This window comes from Anomaloglossus baeobatrachus, chromosome 2, assembly GCF_048569485.1.
Source record: "Anomaloglossus baeobatrachus isolate aAnoBae1 chromosome 2, aAnoBae1.hap1, whole genome shotgun sequence".
Taxonomy (NCBI): domain Eukaryota; kingdom Metazoa; phylum Chordata; class Amphibia; order Anura; family Aromobatidae; genus Anomaloglossus; species Anomaloglossus baeobatrachus.
This window is the reverse complement of record NC_134354.1, coordinates 6,790,106-6,805,593: the sequence shown is the minus strand read 5'-3', so window position 1 is coordinate 6,805,593 and position 15,488 is coordinate 6,790,106. Positions and strand designations below refer to the sequence as shown.

The window sequence follows — 15,488 nt, the reverse complement described above, 5'->3', positions numbered from 1 at the left end:
CATGGTGCATCCCCTTACCCTGCTCTAGTGGCATGGTGCATCCCTTACCCTGCTCTAGTGGCATGGTGCATCCCTTACCCTGCTCTAGTGGCATGGTGCATCCCCTTACCCTGCTCTAGTGGCATGGTGCATCCCCTTACCCTGTTCTAGTGGCATGGTGCGCCCCTTACCCTGCTCTAGTGGCATGGTGCATCCCTTACCCTGCTCTAGTGGCATGGTGCATCCCCTTACCCTGCTCTAGTGACATGGTGCACCCCTTACCCTGCTCTAGTGGCATGGTGCATCCCCTTACCCTGCTCTAGTGGCATGGTGTACCCCTTACCCTGCTCTAGTGGAATGTTGCACCCCTTACCCTGCTCTAGTGGCACGGTGCACCCCTTACCCTGCTCTAGTGGCATGGTGCGCCCCTTACCCTGCTCTAGTGGCATGGTGCCCCCCTTACCCTGCTCTAGTGGCATGGTGCACCCCTTACCCTGCTCTAGTGGCACGGTGCACCCCTTACCCTGCTCTAGTGGCATGGTGCATCCCCTTACCCTGCTCTAGTGGCATGGTGCACCCCTTACCCTGCTCTAGTGGCATGGTGCACCCCTTACCCTGCTCTAGTGGCATGGTGCATCCCCTTACCCTGCTCTAGTGGCATGGTGCACCCCTTACCCTGCTCTAGTGGCATGGTGCATCCCCTTACCCTGCTCTAGTGGCATGGTGCACCCCTTACCCTGCTCTAGTGGCATGGTGCATCCCCTTACCCTGCTCTAGTGGCATGGTGCATCCCCTTACCCTGCTCTAGTGGCATGGTGCGCCCCTTACCCTGCTCTAGTGGCACGGTGCACCCCTTACCCTGCTCTAGTGGCATGGTGCGCCCCTTACCCTGCTCTAGTGGCACGGTGCACCCCTTACCCTGCTCTAGTGGCACGGTGCACCCCTTACCCTGCTCTAGTGGCATGGTGCGCCCCTTATCCTGCTCTAGTGGCATGGTTCGCCCCTTACCCTGCTCTAGTGGCATGGTGCGCCCCTTACCCTTCTCTAGTGGCATGGTGTACCCCTTACCCTGCTCTAGTGGCACGGTGCACCCCTTACCCTGCTCTAGTGGCATGGTGCACCCCTTACCCTGCTCTAGTGGCACGGTGCACCCCTTACCCTGCTCTAGTGACATGGTGCACCCCTTACCCTGCTCTAGTGACATGGTGCACCCCTTACCCTGCTCTAGTGGCACGGTGCACCCCTTACCCTGCTCTAGTGGCATGGTGCGCCCCTTACCCTGCTCTAGTGGCATGGTGCGCCCCTTACCCTGCTCTAGTGACATGGTGCACCCCTTACCCTTCTCTAGTGACATGGTGCACCCCTTACCCTGCTCTAGTGGCATGGTGCACCCCTTACCCTTCTCTAGTGACATGGTGCACCCCTTACCCTGCTCTAGTGGCATGGTGCGCCCCTTACCCTGCTCTAGTGACATGGTGCACCCCTTACCCTGCTCTAGTGGCACGGTGCACCCCTTACCCTTCTCTAGTGGCATGGTGCACCCCTTACCCTGCTCTAGTGACATGGTGCACCCCTTACCCTGCTCTAGTGACATGGTGCACCCCTTACCCTGCTCTAGTGGCACGGTGCACCCCTTACCCTGCTCTAGTGGCATGGTGCGCCCCTTACCCTGCTCTAGTGGCATGGTTCGCCCCTTACCCTTCTCTAGTGGCATGGTGCACCCCTTACCCTGCTCTAGTGACATGGTGCACCCCTTACCCTGCTCTAGTGGCACGGTGCACCCCTTACCCTGCTCTAGTGGCATGGTGCGCCCCTTACCCTGCTCTAGTGGCATGGTGCGCCCCTTACCCTGCTCTAGTGGCATGGTTCACCCCTTACCCTGCTCTAGTGGCATGGTGCGCCCCTTACCCTGCTCTAGTGACATGGTGCACCCCTTACCCTTCTCTAGTGACATGGTGCACCCCTTACCCTGCTCTAGTGGCATGGTGCACCCCTTACCCTGCTCTAGTGGCATGGTGCGCCCCTTACCCTGCTCTAGTGGCATGGTGCGCCCCTTACCCTGCTCTAGTGGCATGGTGCGCCCCTTACCCTGCTCTAGTGACATGGTGCCCCCCTTACCCTGCTCTAGTGACATGGTGCCCCCCTTACCCTGCTCTAGTGACATGGTGCCCCCCTTACCCTGCTCTAGTGGCATGGTGCACCCCTTACCCTTCTCTAGTGACATGGTGCCCCCCTTACCCTGCTCTAGTGGCATGGTGCACCCCTTACCCTGCTCTAGTGGCATGGTGCCCCCCTTACCCTGCTCTAGTGGCATGGTGCACCCCTTACCCTTCTCTAGTGACATGGTGCACCCCTTACCCTGCTCTAGTGGCATGGTGCACCCCTTACCCTGCTCTAGTGACATGGTGCACCCCTTACCCTGCTCTAGTGACATGGTGCACCCCTTACCCTGCTCTAGTGGCACGGTGCACCCCTTACCCTGCTCTAGTGGCATGGTGCGCCCCTTACCCTGCTCTAGTGGCATGGTTCGCCCCTTACCCTGCTCTAGTGGCATGGTGCGCCCCTTACCCTGCTCTAGTGACATGGTGCGCCCCTTACCCTTCTCTAGTGACATGGTGCACCCCTTACCCTGCTCTAGTGGCATGGTGCACCCCTTACCCTGCTCTAGTGGCATGGTGCGCCCCTTACCCTGCTCTAGTGGCATGGTGCGCCCCTTACCCTGCTCTAGTGACATGGTGCCCCCCTTACCCTGCTCTAGTGACATGGTGCCCCCCTTACCCTGCTCTAGTGACATGGTGCACCCCTTACCCTGCTCTAGTGGCATGGTGCCCCCCTTACCCTGCTCTAGTGACATGGTGCACCCCTTACCCTGCTCTAGTGGCATGTTGCACCCCTTACCCTGCTCTAGTGGCATGGGGCACCCCTTACCCTGCTCTAGTGGCATGGTGCACCCCTTACCCTGCTCTAGTGGCATGGTGCACCCCTTACCCTGCTCTAGTGGCATGGTGCACCCCTTACCCTGCTCTAGTGACACGGTGCCCCCCTTACCATGCTCTAGTGGCACGGTGCCCCCCTTACCCTGCTCTAGTGGCATGGTGCCCCCCTTACCCTGCTCTAGTGACATGGTGCACCCCTTACTTTGCTCTAGTGGCATGGTGCGCCCCTTACCCTGCTCTAGTGGCATGGTGCCCCCCTTACCCTGCTCTAGTGGCACGGTGCACCCCTTACCCTGCTCTAGTGACATGGTGCACCCCTTATCCTGCTCTAGTGACATGGTGCGCCCTTTACCCTGCTCTAGTGACATGGTGCGCCCCTTACCCTGCTCTAGTGGCACGGTGCACCCCTTACCCTGCTCTAGTGACATGGTGCACCCCTTACCCTGCTCTAGTGGCACAGTGCACCCCTTACCCTGCTCTAGTGACATGGTGCACCCCTTACCCTGCTCTAGTGACATGGTGCACCCCTTACCCTGCTCTAGTGGCATGTTGCACCCCTTACCCTGCTCTAGTGACATGGTGCACCCCTTACCCTGCTCTAGTGACATGGTGCACCCCTTACCCTGCTCTAGTGACATGGTGCACCCCTTACCCTGCTCTAGTGGCATGTTGCACCCCTTACCCTGCTCTAGTGACATGGTGCACCCCTTACCCTGCTCTAGTGGCATGGTGCGCCCCTTACCCTGCTCTAGTGGCATGGTGCACCCCTTACCCTGCTCTAGTGGCATGTTGCACCCCTTACCCTGCTCTAGTGGCACGGTGCACCCCTTACCCTGCTCTAGTGGCACGGTGCACCCCTTACCCTGCTCTAGTGACATGGTGCACCCCTTACCCTGCTCTAGTGGCACGGTGCACCCCTTACCCTGCTCTAGTGGCACAGTGCACCCCTTACCCTGCTCTAGTGGCATGTTGCACCCCTTACCCTGCTCTAGTGACATGGTGCACCCCTTACCCTGCTCTAGTGACATGGTGCACCCCTTACCCTGCTCTAGTGGCATGGTGCACCCCTTACCCTGCTCTAGTGGCATGGTGCACCCCTTACCCTGCTCTAGTGACATGGTGCACCCCTTACCCTGCTCTAGTGGCATGTTGCACCTCTTACCCTGCTCTAGTGACATGGTGCACCCCTTACCCTGCTCTACTGGCATGGTGCACCCCTTACCCTGCTCTAGTGGCATGGTGCACCCCTTTCCCTGCTCTAGTGGCATGGTGCACCCCTTACCCTGCTCTAGTGGCATGTTGCACCCCTTACCCTGCTCTAGTGACATGGTGCACCCCTTACCCTGCTCTAGTGACATGGTGCACCCCTTACCGTGCTCTAGTGGCATAGTGCACCCCTTACCCTGCTCTAGTGACATGGTGCACCCCTTACCCTGCTCTAGTGGCATGTTGCACCCCTTACCCTGCTCTAGTGACATGGTGCACCCCTTACCCTGCTCTAGTGGCATGGTGCACCCCTTACCCTGCTCTAGTGGCATGGTGCACCCCTTACCCTGCTCTAGTGGCATGGTGCACCCCTTACCCTGCTCTAGTGGCATATTGCACCCCTTACCCTGCTCTAGTGACATGGTGCACCCCTTACCCTGCTCTAGTGGCACGGTGCACCCCTTACCCTGCTCTAGTGGCATGGTGCGCCCCTTACCCTGCTCTAGTGGCACGGTGCACCCCTTACCCTGCTCTAGTGGCATGGTGCACCCCTTACCCTGCTCTAGTGGCATGGTGCACCCCTTACCCTGCTCTAGTGGCATGTTGCACCCCTTACCCTGCTCTAGTGACATGGTGCACCCCTTACCCTGCTCTAGTGGCATGGTGCACCCCTTACCCTGCTCTAGTGGCATGTTGCACCCCTTACCCTGCTCTAGTGACATGGTGCGCCCCTTACCCTGCTCTAGTGACATGGTGCACCCCTTACCCTGCTCTAGTGGCATGGTGCACCCCTTACCCTGCTCTAGTGGCATGTTGCACCCCTTACCCTGCTCTAGTGACATGGTGCACCCCTTACCCTGCTCTATTGGCATGGTGCGCCCCTTACCCTGCTCTAGTGACTTGGTGCATCCCTTACCCTGCTCTAGTGACATGGTGCATCCCTTACCCTGCTCTAGTGGCATGGTGCACCCCTTACCCTGCTCTAGTGACATGGTGCATCCCTTACCCTGCTCTAGTGACATGGTGCATCCCTTACCCTGCTCTAGTGGCATGGTGCGCCCCATACCCTGCTCTAGTGGCATGTTGCACCCCTTACCCTGCTCTAGTGACATGGTGCGCCCCTTACCCTGCTCTAGTGACATGGTGCACCCCTTACCCTGCTCTAGTGGCATGGTGCCCCCCTTACCCTGCTCTAGTGGCATGGTGCCCCCCTTACCCTGCTCTAGTGGCATGGTGCCCCCCTTACCCTGCTTTAGTGACATGGTGCACCCCTTACCCTGCTCTAGTGGCATGGTGCCCCCCTTACCCTGCTCTAGTGACATGGTGCACCCCTTACCCTGCTCTAGTGGCATGTTGCACCCCTTACCCTGCTCTAGTGGCATGGTGCACCCCTTACCCTGCTCTAGTGGCATGTTGCACCCCTTACCCTGCTCTAGTGACATGGTGCACCCCTTACCCTGCTCTAGTGGCATGGTGCCCCCCTTACCCTGCTCTAGTGACATGGTGCGCCCCTTACCCTGCTCTAGTGGCATGGTGCCCCCCTTACCCTTCTCTAGTGACATGGTGCCCCCCTTACCCTGCTCTAGTGGCATGGTGCACCCCTTACCCTGCTCTAGTGGCATGGTGCGCCCCTTACCCTGCTCTAGTGACATGGTGCGCCCCTTACCCTGCTCTAGTGGCATGGTGCACCCCTTACCCTGTTCTAGTGGCATGGTGCACCCCTTACCCTGCTCCAGTGGCATGGTGCCCCCCTTACCCTGCTCTAGTGACATGGTGCGCCCCTTACCTTGCTCTAGTGGCATGGTGCACCCCTTACCCTGCTCTAGTGGCATGGTGCGCCCCTTACCTTGCTCTAGTGACATGGTGCGCCCCTTACCCTGCTCTAGCGGCATGGTGCACCCCTTACCCTGCTCTAGTGACATGGTGCACCCCTTACCCTGCTCTAGTGTCATGGTGCGCCCCTTACCCTGCTCTAGTGGCATGGTGCTCCCCTTACAAAATACCTGCACATGTTCATCAATGGAGAATATGTCATTTATGAGAAGAGCGTGTGACCCGGTGTCCTCTAGTTGTCGCCTCCAGTGTATGTGTCTATGATTCCTCGGGATTTCTTTCGTCCGTGTCAGAGATAAATCGATTGCACAAACCATTCCAAAATACTTCAGGGTTATTGGTCAAATTGAAGCTGGAACCGTCCTCTTGTCTCGTCCTCTTGTCTCGTCCTCTTGTCTCGTCCTCTTGTCTCGTCCTCTTGGCTCGTCGTCTTGGCTCGTCCTCTTGTCTCGTCCTCTTGTCTCGTCCTCTTGTCTCGTCCTCTTGTCTCGTCCTCTTGGCTCGTCCTCTTGGCTCGTCCTCTTGGCTCGTCGTCTTGGCTCGTCCTCTTGTCTCGTCCTCTTGTCTCGTCCTCTTGTCTCGTCCTCTTGTCTCATCCTTTTCTGCATCTTGACTCTAATCTTTGCCATCAGAACTTCATGATCCGCTCCACAGTCGGCTCCCGGCCTTGTTTTTCCGGTAATGATGACGACCTCCATCTTTATTGCTCCCCTGTGTAGTCAGTCTGACTCTTATAGGCCCCATTCGGTGATGTCCATCTGCAGAGTCTCGGGATTATGGAAGAAGGGGTTCCATGATTGACTTTGATTTGTTGTGCAAAAGTCAATGAATTGTCCTCCAGCTTCCTTTCGTTCACCAAGTCCTTAGTTTCCACCACTGGATCCATGTTTGCCGTGGCCACTTTGGTGACAGGGCTCCCATGATGATGAGTAGGTCTTGTTTTGGCGTCTTGATCGCGATGGTAGAGTAGTTAGGCGTCCTGCTCCTCCTCCTTCTCCTCGGCCTCGGTTGTTGGTGCGTAGACTTGTGTGACTGTGACCTGGGTGGTCACTCCTCGTAGATGACCATCAGTGGCTCCATCAGGATGGTGCCGGACAATCATCAGTGGAGAATAAAAGCCACCGCATCTTCTCCGTGTATTTCCTGACATTTCCTACCTCCCGGTACAGAGGAGAAAGATCCAGAACTGGAGGCCATGCTGACGTTCCCATCCATCCACACCCCGAGCCTCATCCCAGCACCACCGCCTCAGCCCGCCCCACCTTCCTCCGGGAAAGGGCAGAAGTCTCCTCGAGGAAAGTCCCCCCGAGGAAAATCCCCCCGAGCTGCCCGAGTGAAGACGCCTCCGGTCCCTGCGGTGGAGGAAACGCCAAAGACCCCAGAGGTGAGGATGAGGCGCTGCGCTCTGTCCTGGTGACCGGTGACCGGAGAAGGTGACTCCGATGTGATTCCTTTAGATCGAACAAGTTCCTCCACCAGTAACAGAAGCCACAAAACCAGTGCAAGTCCCGGAATTCCAGTCCCTGAATGTCTCCTACCCCACCGGACTCCTGCTGACCTTCACCAAGGACACAGGTGAGGAGACACCAGGGATAATGGCGGCACGGAGCACCCCCCCCAACCATACTGCAGAGTGTGGAGCGCGCAGCTAAGCTCACCCCACACTGCAGAGCGCGCAGCTAAGCTCACCCCACACTGCAGAGCTCAGAGCTAACCTCACCCCACACTGCAGAGCTCACCTCACCCCACACCGCAGAGCACGGAGCTCACCTCACCCCAGAGTGCAGAGCACGGAGCTAACCTCACCCCAGAGTGCAGAGCACGGAGCTAACCTCACCCCAGAGTGCAGAGCGCGGAGCTAACCTCACCCCAGAGTGCAGAGCACGGAGCTAACCTCACTCCTCCTCCCTCCACACTGCATAGCACTGTAATAACTCCTCCTCCCACACTGCAGAGCGCTGTAATAACTCCTCCCCCCACACTGCAGAGTGCTGTAATAACTCCTCCCCCCACACTGCAGAGCGCTGTAATAACTCCTCCCCCCACACTGCAGAGCACTGTAATAACTCCTCCCCCCACACTGCAGAGCGCTGTAATAACTCCTCCCACACTGCAGAGCGCTGTAATAACTCCTCCTCCCACACTGCATAGCACTGTAATAACTCCTCCTCCCACACTGCATAGCACTGTAATAACTCCTCCTCCCACACTGCAGAGCGCTGTAATAACTCCTCCCCCCACACTGCAGAGCGCTGTAATAACTCCTCCCCCCACACTGCAGAGCGCTGTAATAACTTCCCCCCCACACTGCAGAGCGCTGTAATAACTCCTCCCCCCACACTGCAGAGCGCTGTAATAACTCCTCCCCCCACACTGCAGAGCGCTGTAATAACTCCTCCCCCCACACTGCAGAGCGCTGTAATAACTCCTCCCCCCACACTGCAGAGCGCTGTAATAACTCCTCCCCCCACACTGCAGAGCGCTGTAATAACCTCCAGACAAGTCCGGTATTGCTGATCCGACAAACTTATCCTGTGCGATTGATGAACGCCCGAGTGCATGGAAGCAGAGAGACGGCGGAGAGCCCGGAGACGAGCCGCATCATCACAGCGGAGGGAGCGGTGATCCGGTGTCTGCAGGATGGATCCACCCAGGTATATACCACGTGTGTGATAATACCGCAGCACACGCCCTCCTCATATACCACGTGTGTGATAATACCGCAGCACACGCCCTCCTCATATACCATGTGTGTGTAATACCGCAGCACACGCCCTCCTCATATACCACGTGTGTGATAATACCGCAGCACACGCCCTCCTCATATACCATGTGTGTGTAATACCGCAGCACATGCCCTCCTCATATACCACGTGTGTGATAATACCGCAGAACACACCCTCCTCATATACCACGTGTGTGATAATACCGCAGCACACGCCCTCCTCATATACCACATGTGTGATAATACCGCAGCACACGCCCTCCTCATATACCATGTGTGTGATAATACCGCAGCACAAGCCCTCCTCATATACCACGTGTGTGATAATACCGCAGCACACGTCCTGTACCGCGCGCCCCCCTCATATACCACGTGTGTGATAATACCGCAGCACACGTCCCGTACCGCGCGCTCTCCTCATGTAACCAATGCTTCATCTGTCAGATCCTTCTTCCTGATGGAACCGTAATCCAGAGCCCAGATTCTGGTCCAGTCGCTGAGCCTCGTGCCCCTCAGCACTTATCAATGGAAGCAGCAGAGACCCCCAAGCCGGACTCCCAACCAGCACCCATAGAAGACCACAAAGAGTCCAACTCTGAGGCCAGGAAAGGTAGGAAAGCGAGAGACCCCCTATTCCCGTATACCCCCTTATACAGATCTGCGGGATTCAGCGGGCGGCCAGGAATAGGGGGGCAGACCAAGAATAGGGGGGCAGACCGGAAATGGGGCAGACCGGGAATAGGGGGGCAGACCAAGAATAGGAGGGAAGACCGGGAATAGGAGGGCGGCCAGGAATATTGGGGCAGACCGGGAATAGGAGGGCAGACCGGGAATAGGGGGGCAGCCAGGAATAGGGGGGCAGACCGGGAATAGGGGGGCAGACCGGGAATAGGAGGGCAGACCGGGAATAGGGGGGCGGCCAGGAATAGGGGGGCAGACCGGGAATAGGGGGGCGGCCAGGAATAGGGGGCAGACCAGGAATAGGAGGGCAGACCGGGAATAGGGGGACGGCCAGGAATAGGGGGGCAGACCGGGAATAGGAGGGCAGACCGGGAATAGGGGGGCGGCCAGGAATAGGAGGGCAGACCGGGAATAGGGTCCCGCTGATAACGTTCTCATGGTCTCACATTATCGATGTTTCCAGGGAAAGGTGGACAGAAATCGGTGTTGTCTCCGGCGAGGCCCGAGGCTGCGGACCCCCCACCCGCGGACTCATTACCGACGTCTCCGGTGACCCCCGTGGTAAACGCCGGCACCTGGATCACACGCACTCCGTCCGGGGAGCAGATCGGGACCCGAGGTTCTGAGAGACTGGACCTAAGGCCTCTGCTGATCTCCAGAGCCACGGACCCTGTGACCAGGGCGGTAAGTGACTGGGGGACCCCGCCTCCGGCACAGCGGGTCACCGTGTAATGTGTGCCTCCTCCAGGTGATGACCACCAGAGACGATCAGGTGGTGACGGTGGTGGAGACCGACGGGACGACGATCACGGAACACGCGGACGGCACCAGGATTACCACCTACTACCAGGACATGGCCGTGCCGCTGCCCGGAGACCACGAAGAGACAGGTAATCCCTCCGTGTGTGGGCAGGGCGTGAATATTAATGCAAATTACAGGTGAGGGGCGGACCTTGTACATGTGCTGGACCTGGGCATCTGCTCGCCCCCACAGCAAGAGACTGCGCGACATGTGCACCGCCCCCACAGCAAGAGACTGCGCGACATGTGCACCGCCCCCATAGCAAGAGACTGCGCAATATATGCACTGCCCCCACAGCAATAGACTGCGCGACATGTGCACCGCCCCCACAGCAAGAGACTGCGCGACATGTGCACCGCCCCCACAGCAAGAGACTGCGCAATATGTGCACTGCCCCCACAGGAAGAGACTGCGCGACATGTGCACTGCCCCCACAGCAAGAGACTGCGCGACATGTGCACCGCCCCCACAGCAAGAGACTGCGCTACATGTGCACCTCCCCCACAGCAAGAGACTGTGCAATATGTGCACCGCACCCACAGCAAGAGACTGCGCGACATGTGCAACGCACCCACACAAAGAGACTGCGCAATATGTGCACTGCACGACTCTAAGCCTCTCGCCAGTACTCGCCCCATGTCTCTTTGTCTCTCGCCATCACTCACTGTCCTGTACTCGCCCCCTGCCGTTCGCCAGCACTCGCCCTCCAGCACTTGCCCCCTGCCTTTCGCCAGCATTCGCCCTCCAGCACTTGCCCCCTGCCTTTCGCCAGCACTCGCCCTCCAGAACTCGCCTCCTGCCTCTCGCCAGCACTCACTGTCCAGCACTCGCCCCCTGTCTCTCGCTAGCACTCGCCCTCCAGCACTTGTCCCTTGCCTGTCTCCAGCACTCACCCTCCAGTTCTCGCCCCTTACCTCTCGCCAGCACTTGCCCTCCAGCACTCGCCCCCTGTCTCTCGCCAGCACTCGCCCTCCAGCACTCGCCCCTTGCCTCTCGCCAGCACTCACTGTCCTGTACTCGCCTCCTGCCTCTTGCCAGCGCTCGCCCTCCAGTACTCGCTGTCATGATGTATTTTACCTTCTCACTGTATTTGCTGTAATACTATGTCTTGGGATGTAAGTAACCATACCTTCCCCCCAATCTCCTGTGTCTCTGGGCCCATAATGCAATTATCTCTTGTCCACACAGCCAGGGGAACTTCTCATTGTTTCGTAAGCAGTGGATAACGCCAACTACACAAACCTGTAGACATCTCTGAACCAACCTTCTAGAATCTTCTAGTGGGCCCAACCATTGCATAGACCCCTACCCTTGAGGGGCGGGCCCACGAGCTCAGACAATTCACTCCTGTTTCTAAATGCAGTTGGGAGCTGAGTTTTGAAGAGGAAGGGAGCGAGATCTGATTCTGCGGATAGATCTCGCCGTCCAGTGGTTTGTGTGGGATTTCTGGGACTCTGAAGAGGACTATTTCGTCGTGATCTGGCACTTTGGATTATCGGGAGGTGCCCCCGAATCTGTTTTATTTGGACTTGTCGTGTGCTGTTCCTGTATTCCTGTTAGTAAACCTGTTGGATCATCCTCGGCCTGTTGTCTCTCCTTGCTCTGCTGTACACCCCGTCACACACTGGTGGCAGCGGCGGGATCAGAGCAGAAGAAATGGAGGACAACGGCCAATCAACGTCTGAAACCAGAACCTCAGGATACAAGAACTGGACTGTGGTGAGCCTACAAACAAAGGCCCGTGAATTAGGTGTTGGCTACAAAGGACTCTCTAAGGAGCAACTAATTGAGGCATTGGAAAACGCTTGCCTGCAAGATGGCACCGAGGAACAATTTCCACAGCAAGGGGAGCAAAGACGGGAGCCGGAGGTAAATACCCAAAAAAGTCAATGGGTTGTGTGGTACGAGGAGGAGATGGCCTTGCTGGGAGAGGAGACCACCATAGAATATAAGATGGAGGTCATGCGTGGAGCTAAAGAGAAGGAGCGCAGGATGGAGGAGATGGCACTGCTGGATAAGCAGCTCGCTGTGGAAGCCGCGAGAGGTTCCAGACAGACTGTAACCCCAGCACCCATCATGAGGGAACTTCCTAGAGTGTCCCGCAAAGACTTCAAGCAGTTTAATGAGGCTGCTGGTGACATTGAGGGCTTCTTCCAGGACTTTGAGCATCAGTGTCGATTAATGGAAGTCCCAGAAAGGGAGCGCGTCCGGCATCTGGTTGGGCTCTTAGAGGGTGGAGCTGCTGCAGCCTATAGAGCTATGGACCCTCGGTGGAACTGTGAGTATGCGGATATTAAACAGACTATTCTAGAACCTTATGCTGTAACGCCAGACACTTACAGGACTCAGTTCCGTACTTTAGCATGTGATGAGGAAGTGTCCTTCAAGATGTATGCCCACAAACTCAAACATCTGTGGTATCGTTGGCTGGAGGCAGAGGAGGCCTTAACCTTGGAGACCGTCCTCCAGGTCCTCCTAAAAGAGCAGTTTTACTTCAAGTGCCCCGCTGAGATCCGGGAATGGGTGCGTGAAAGGAGACCAGCCACTGTGGAGGAAGCTGCAGCTCTAGCTGATGAGGCTCTCACCATCAAGCCTCAGTGGAAAAAACTACTACCCAGTGAGAAGAAAACCACCAAACCCCCAACGCTGGCGGCCCCTGGTCCTTCTGGCCCCAATGTTCACCATCACCCTAGACCGTCAACTCATGGGGACCTTCGTGTGACTGTGCCTCGCATTACTCATGCTCCACCTTTGGGAATACGACGTGGAGGAAGAATCCCAGAGCGCAGATGTTATGGGTGTGGGCAACCTGGGCACATGCAATTCCAATGTCCAGGTGTTCGGAGACAGAACAGATACAGACCGCCTTTGCCTGTTCATTATCTACAGACACCTTCACCAGGAGAAGAGCTGGATTCTGTGCCTGATGACTTGCCAAGTGACTCAGATATCCTGGCTCCCCTACCCGGAGTCTATGGGGTGCGAGCTCCAGCCACCTGTTCTTCTGATCTTCAGGACAAACATCTACAGGAGGTCGTGCTGGATGGCCAAAAAGTTGTTGGCTTCCGTGACACTGGGGCTTTCCTCACCATAGCCGATCCCCGAGTAATTCAACCACAAGCAATTCAAAAGGGATCAGGAATTGCCATTGAACTGGCAGGAGGTACCCAGAGATATATTCCAAGAGCGAGTGTGACCCTGGATGATGGCTTTGGGGCAAAACAATGTGTGGTCGGTGTGATGAGCGGCCTCCCTGCAGACGTTCTTCTAGGAAATGATGTGGGGAATCTTCATTGCCACTTTGTCGGTGCGGTAACCAGAAGTCAAGCCAAGAGAGCAGCAGATGTGGACGTGTACAACCCATCCATGGAAATGAGGCCACCAGAATTGCCATTACAGCCGGTGAGTGATTCTTCTTGTGGGGATAATATGAATGTTACTTGGGATAAAGTTCAGTTTAGACAAGAAGTAGAGACTGACCCCACCCTGGCTAGTTTTAGAGCCCGAGCTGAAATAGGGCAGCTAGGGGAGAACGGAGAAAGAATTATCAGAGAAAATGGACTTCTGTATTGGGTTGCCAATGCCGACTCCCTAGATAAGTCCTGGACTTATAGCAAACAGTTGATTGTTCCTCAGAAGTACAGAATTCCCCTATTACACCTGGCTCATGACATTCCTACGGCTGGCCATCAAGGCAAAACCCGCACCGAGAGACGATTGACTCAAACTTTTTATTGGCCGGGGATTTCCCAAGCAGTGGCGCATTTCTGCCGAACTTGTGACATATGTCAGCGTAGAGGGCGACCCGGAGATCACCCAAAGGCACCCCTGCAACCGCTCCCTATAATAGAAGAACCCTTTCAAAGAGTAGCTGTTGATATCATTGGACCTCTGGCTAAACCAAGTAAATCTGGAAAGCAGTACATTCTCACTGTTGTGGACTATGCCACCCGATATCCAGAAGCCGTGGCCTTGTCAAGTATCTCTGCAGCCAAGGTGGCCGAGGCCTTGGTTATTATTTTTACCAGAGTAGGATTCCCCAGTGAGATCTTGTCGGACCAAGGCTCCCAGTTTATGTCAGAGTTGGTCCAGTGTCTGTGGCGCACCTGTGGAGTACGAGCGATCCGAACGACCCCGTATCATTCCCAAACAAATGGACTTTGTGAACGATTCAATGGCACTCTGAAGAATATGCTGAGGGCCTTCACGGACCGAGATTCAGACTGGGAGAAGTACCTACCCCATCTCTTGTTTGCCTATCGGGAAGTTCCCCAGGAGTCCACTGGGTTCTCCCCCTTTGAACTACTCTATGGAAGAAAGGTCCGAGGACCCTTAACCCTGCTCAAGGAATACTGGGAGGGGCAAGTTGAAGATACAGGAACCCCTGTTGTCCCTTATGTCCTAAAGCTGCGAGAAACCCTGGCCCAACTTGCTAGTTTGGCCCAGAGTCATTTGCGTATGGCTCAAACCAGACAGAAGACATGGTATGACCGTAAAGCACGCTATCGGGAGTTTGTAGAAGGACAAGTCTTAATGATTGTTCCCCATCGGCAGAATAAACTGCAGACCACATGGGAGGGTCCCATCCGGGTTCTCAGAAAACTGAATGATACCAACTACCTTCTTGCTTTAGATGATCAGGGGCTAAGGCAAAAGACTGTCCATGTGAATATGATTAAGGAGTACCATGACCGGAACATTCCAATGGTAGCAAGCTGTCGGTTGGCTTCAGAAGATGGTCAAGAGGATGAGGACTCTCTACCTGATCTCGTGGAAGCAGCGAGAGCCCCATCCACTGTGGAACAGGTTCCCCTGGGAGATCACCTGGACTCCTTACAGAAAATCCAGATGCTGGAAGTGCTTCAACAGAGACGGGCTGCTTTCTCATCCCAACCAGGTCGAACCACCGTCACCCAACATCATGTGGACACTCAGGGCATCCGTCCCATACAACTGGCTCCTTACCGGGTACCTGAATCAGTTCGAAACACCATGCAGCACGAACTGAAGGAGATGTTACAGCTTGGGGTAATCCAGGCCTCCCATAGCCCTTGGGCCTCCCCTGTGGTGTTAGTACCCAAGAAGGATGGGAGTACTCGATTTTGTGTGGACTATTGGCGACTAAACAACCATACCGTCAGCGATCCTTACCCAATGCCTCGTATTGACGAACTTCTAGACCGACTGGCTGGGTCCCGATATGTCACTACCTTGGATCTCAGTAAGGGATACTGGTAGATCCCTCTAACGGATGAAGGGAGAGAACAGTCCGCTTTTATAACCCCCTTTGGTCTGTATGAATTTCTAAGCATGCCTTTTGGAATGA

The 15,488-nt window shown here is 56.3% G+C and overlaps 1 protein-coding gene across 2 annotated transcripts in view; it reads left to right on the top strand.

The window, feature by feature from the left end:
* The window catches only part of SPAG17 (sperm associated antigen 17), a 384,631-nt gene that overhangs the window by 313,749 nt on the left and 55,394 nt on the right, over nt 1–15,488 (top strand). For both annotated transcript variants that reach the window (XM_075334839.1, XM_075334840.1), the window contains exons 24-29: nt 7,124–7,338; nt 7,412–7,529; nt 8,433–8,608; nt 9,124–9,289; nt 9,824–10,044; nt 10,109–10,250. In XM_075334839.1, the coding sequence (XP_075190954.1) occupies nt 7,124–7,338; nt 7,412–7,529; nt 8,433–8,608; nt 9,124–9,289; nt 9,824–10,044; nt 10,109–10,250 (1,038 nt within the window). The remainder of the gene's footprint in view (nt 1–7,123; nt 7,339–7,411; nt 7,530–8,432; nt 8,609–9,123; nt 9,290–9,823; nt 10,045–10,108; nt 10,251–15,488) is intronic.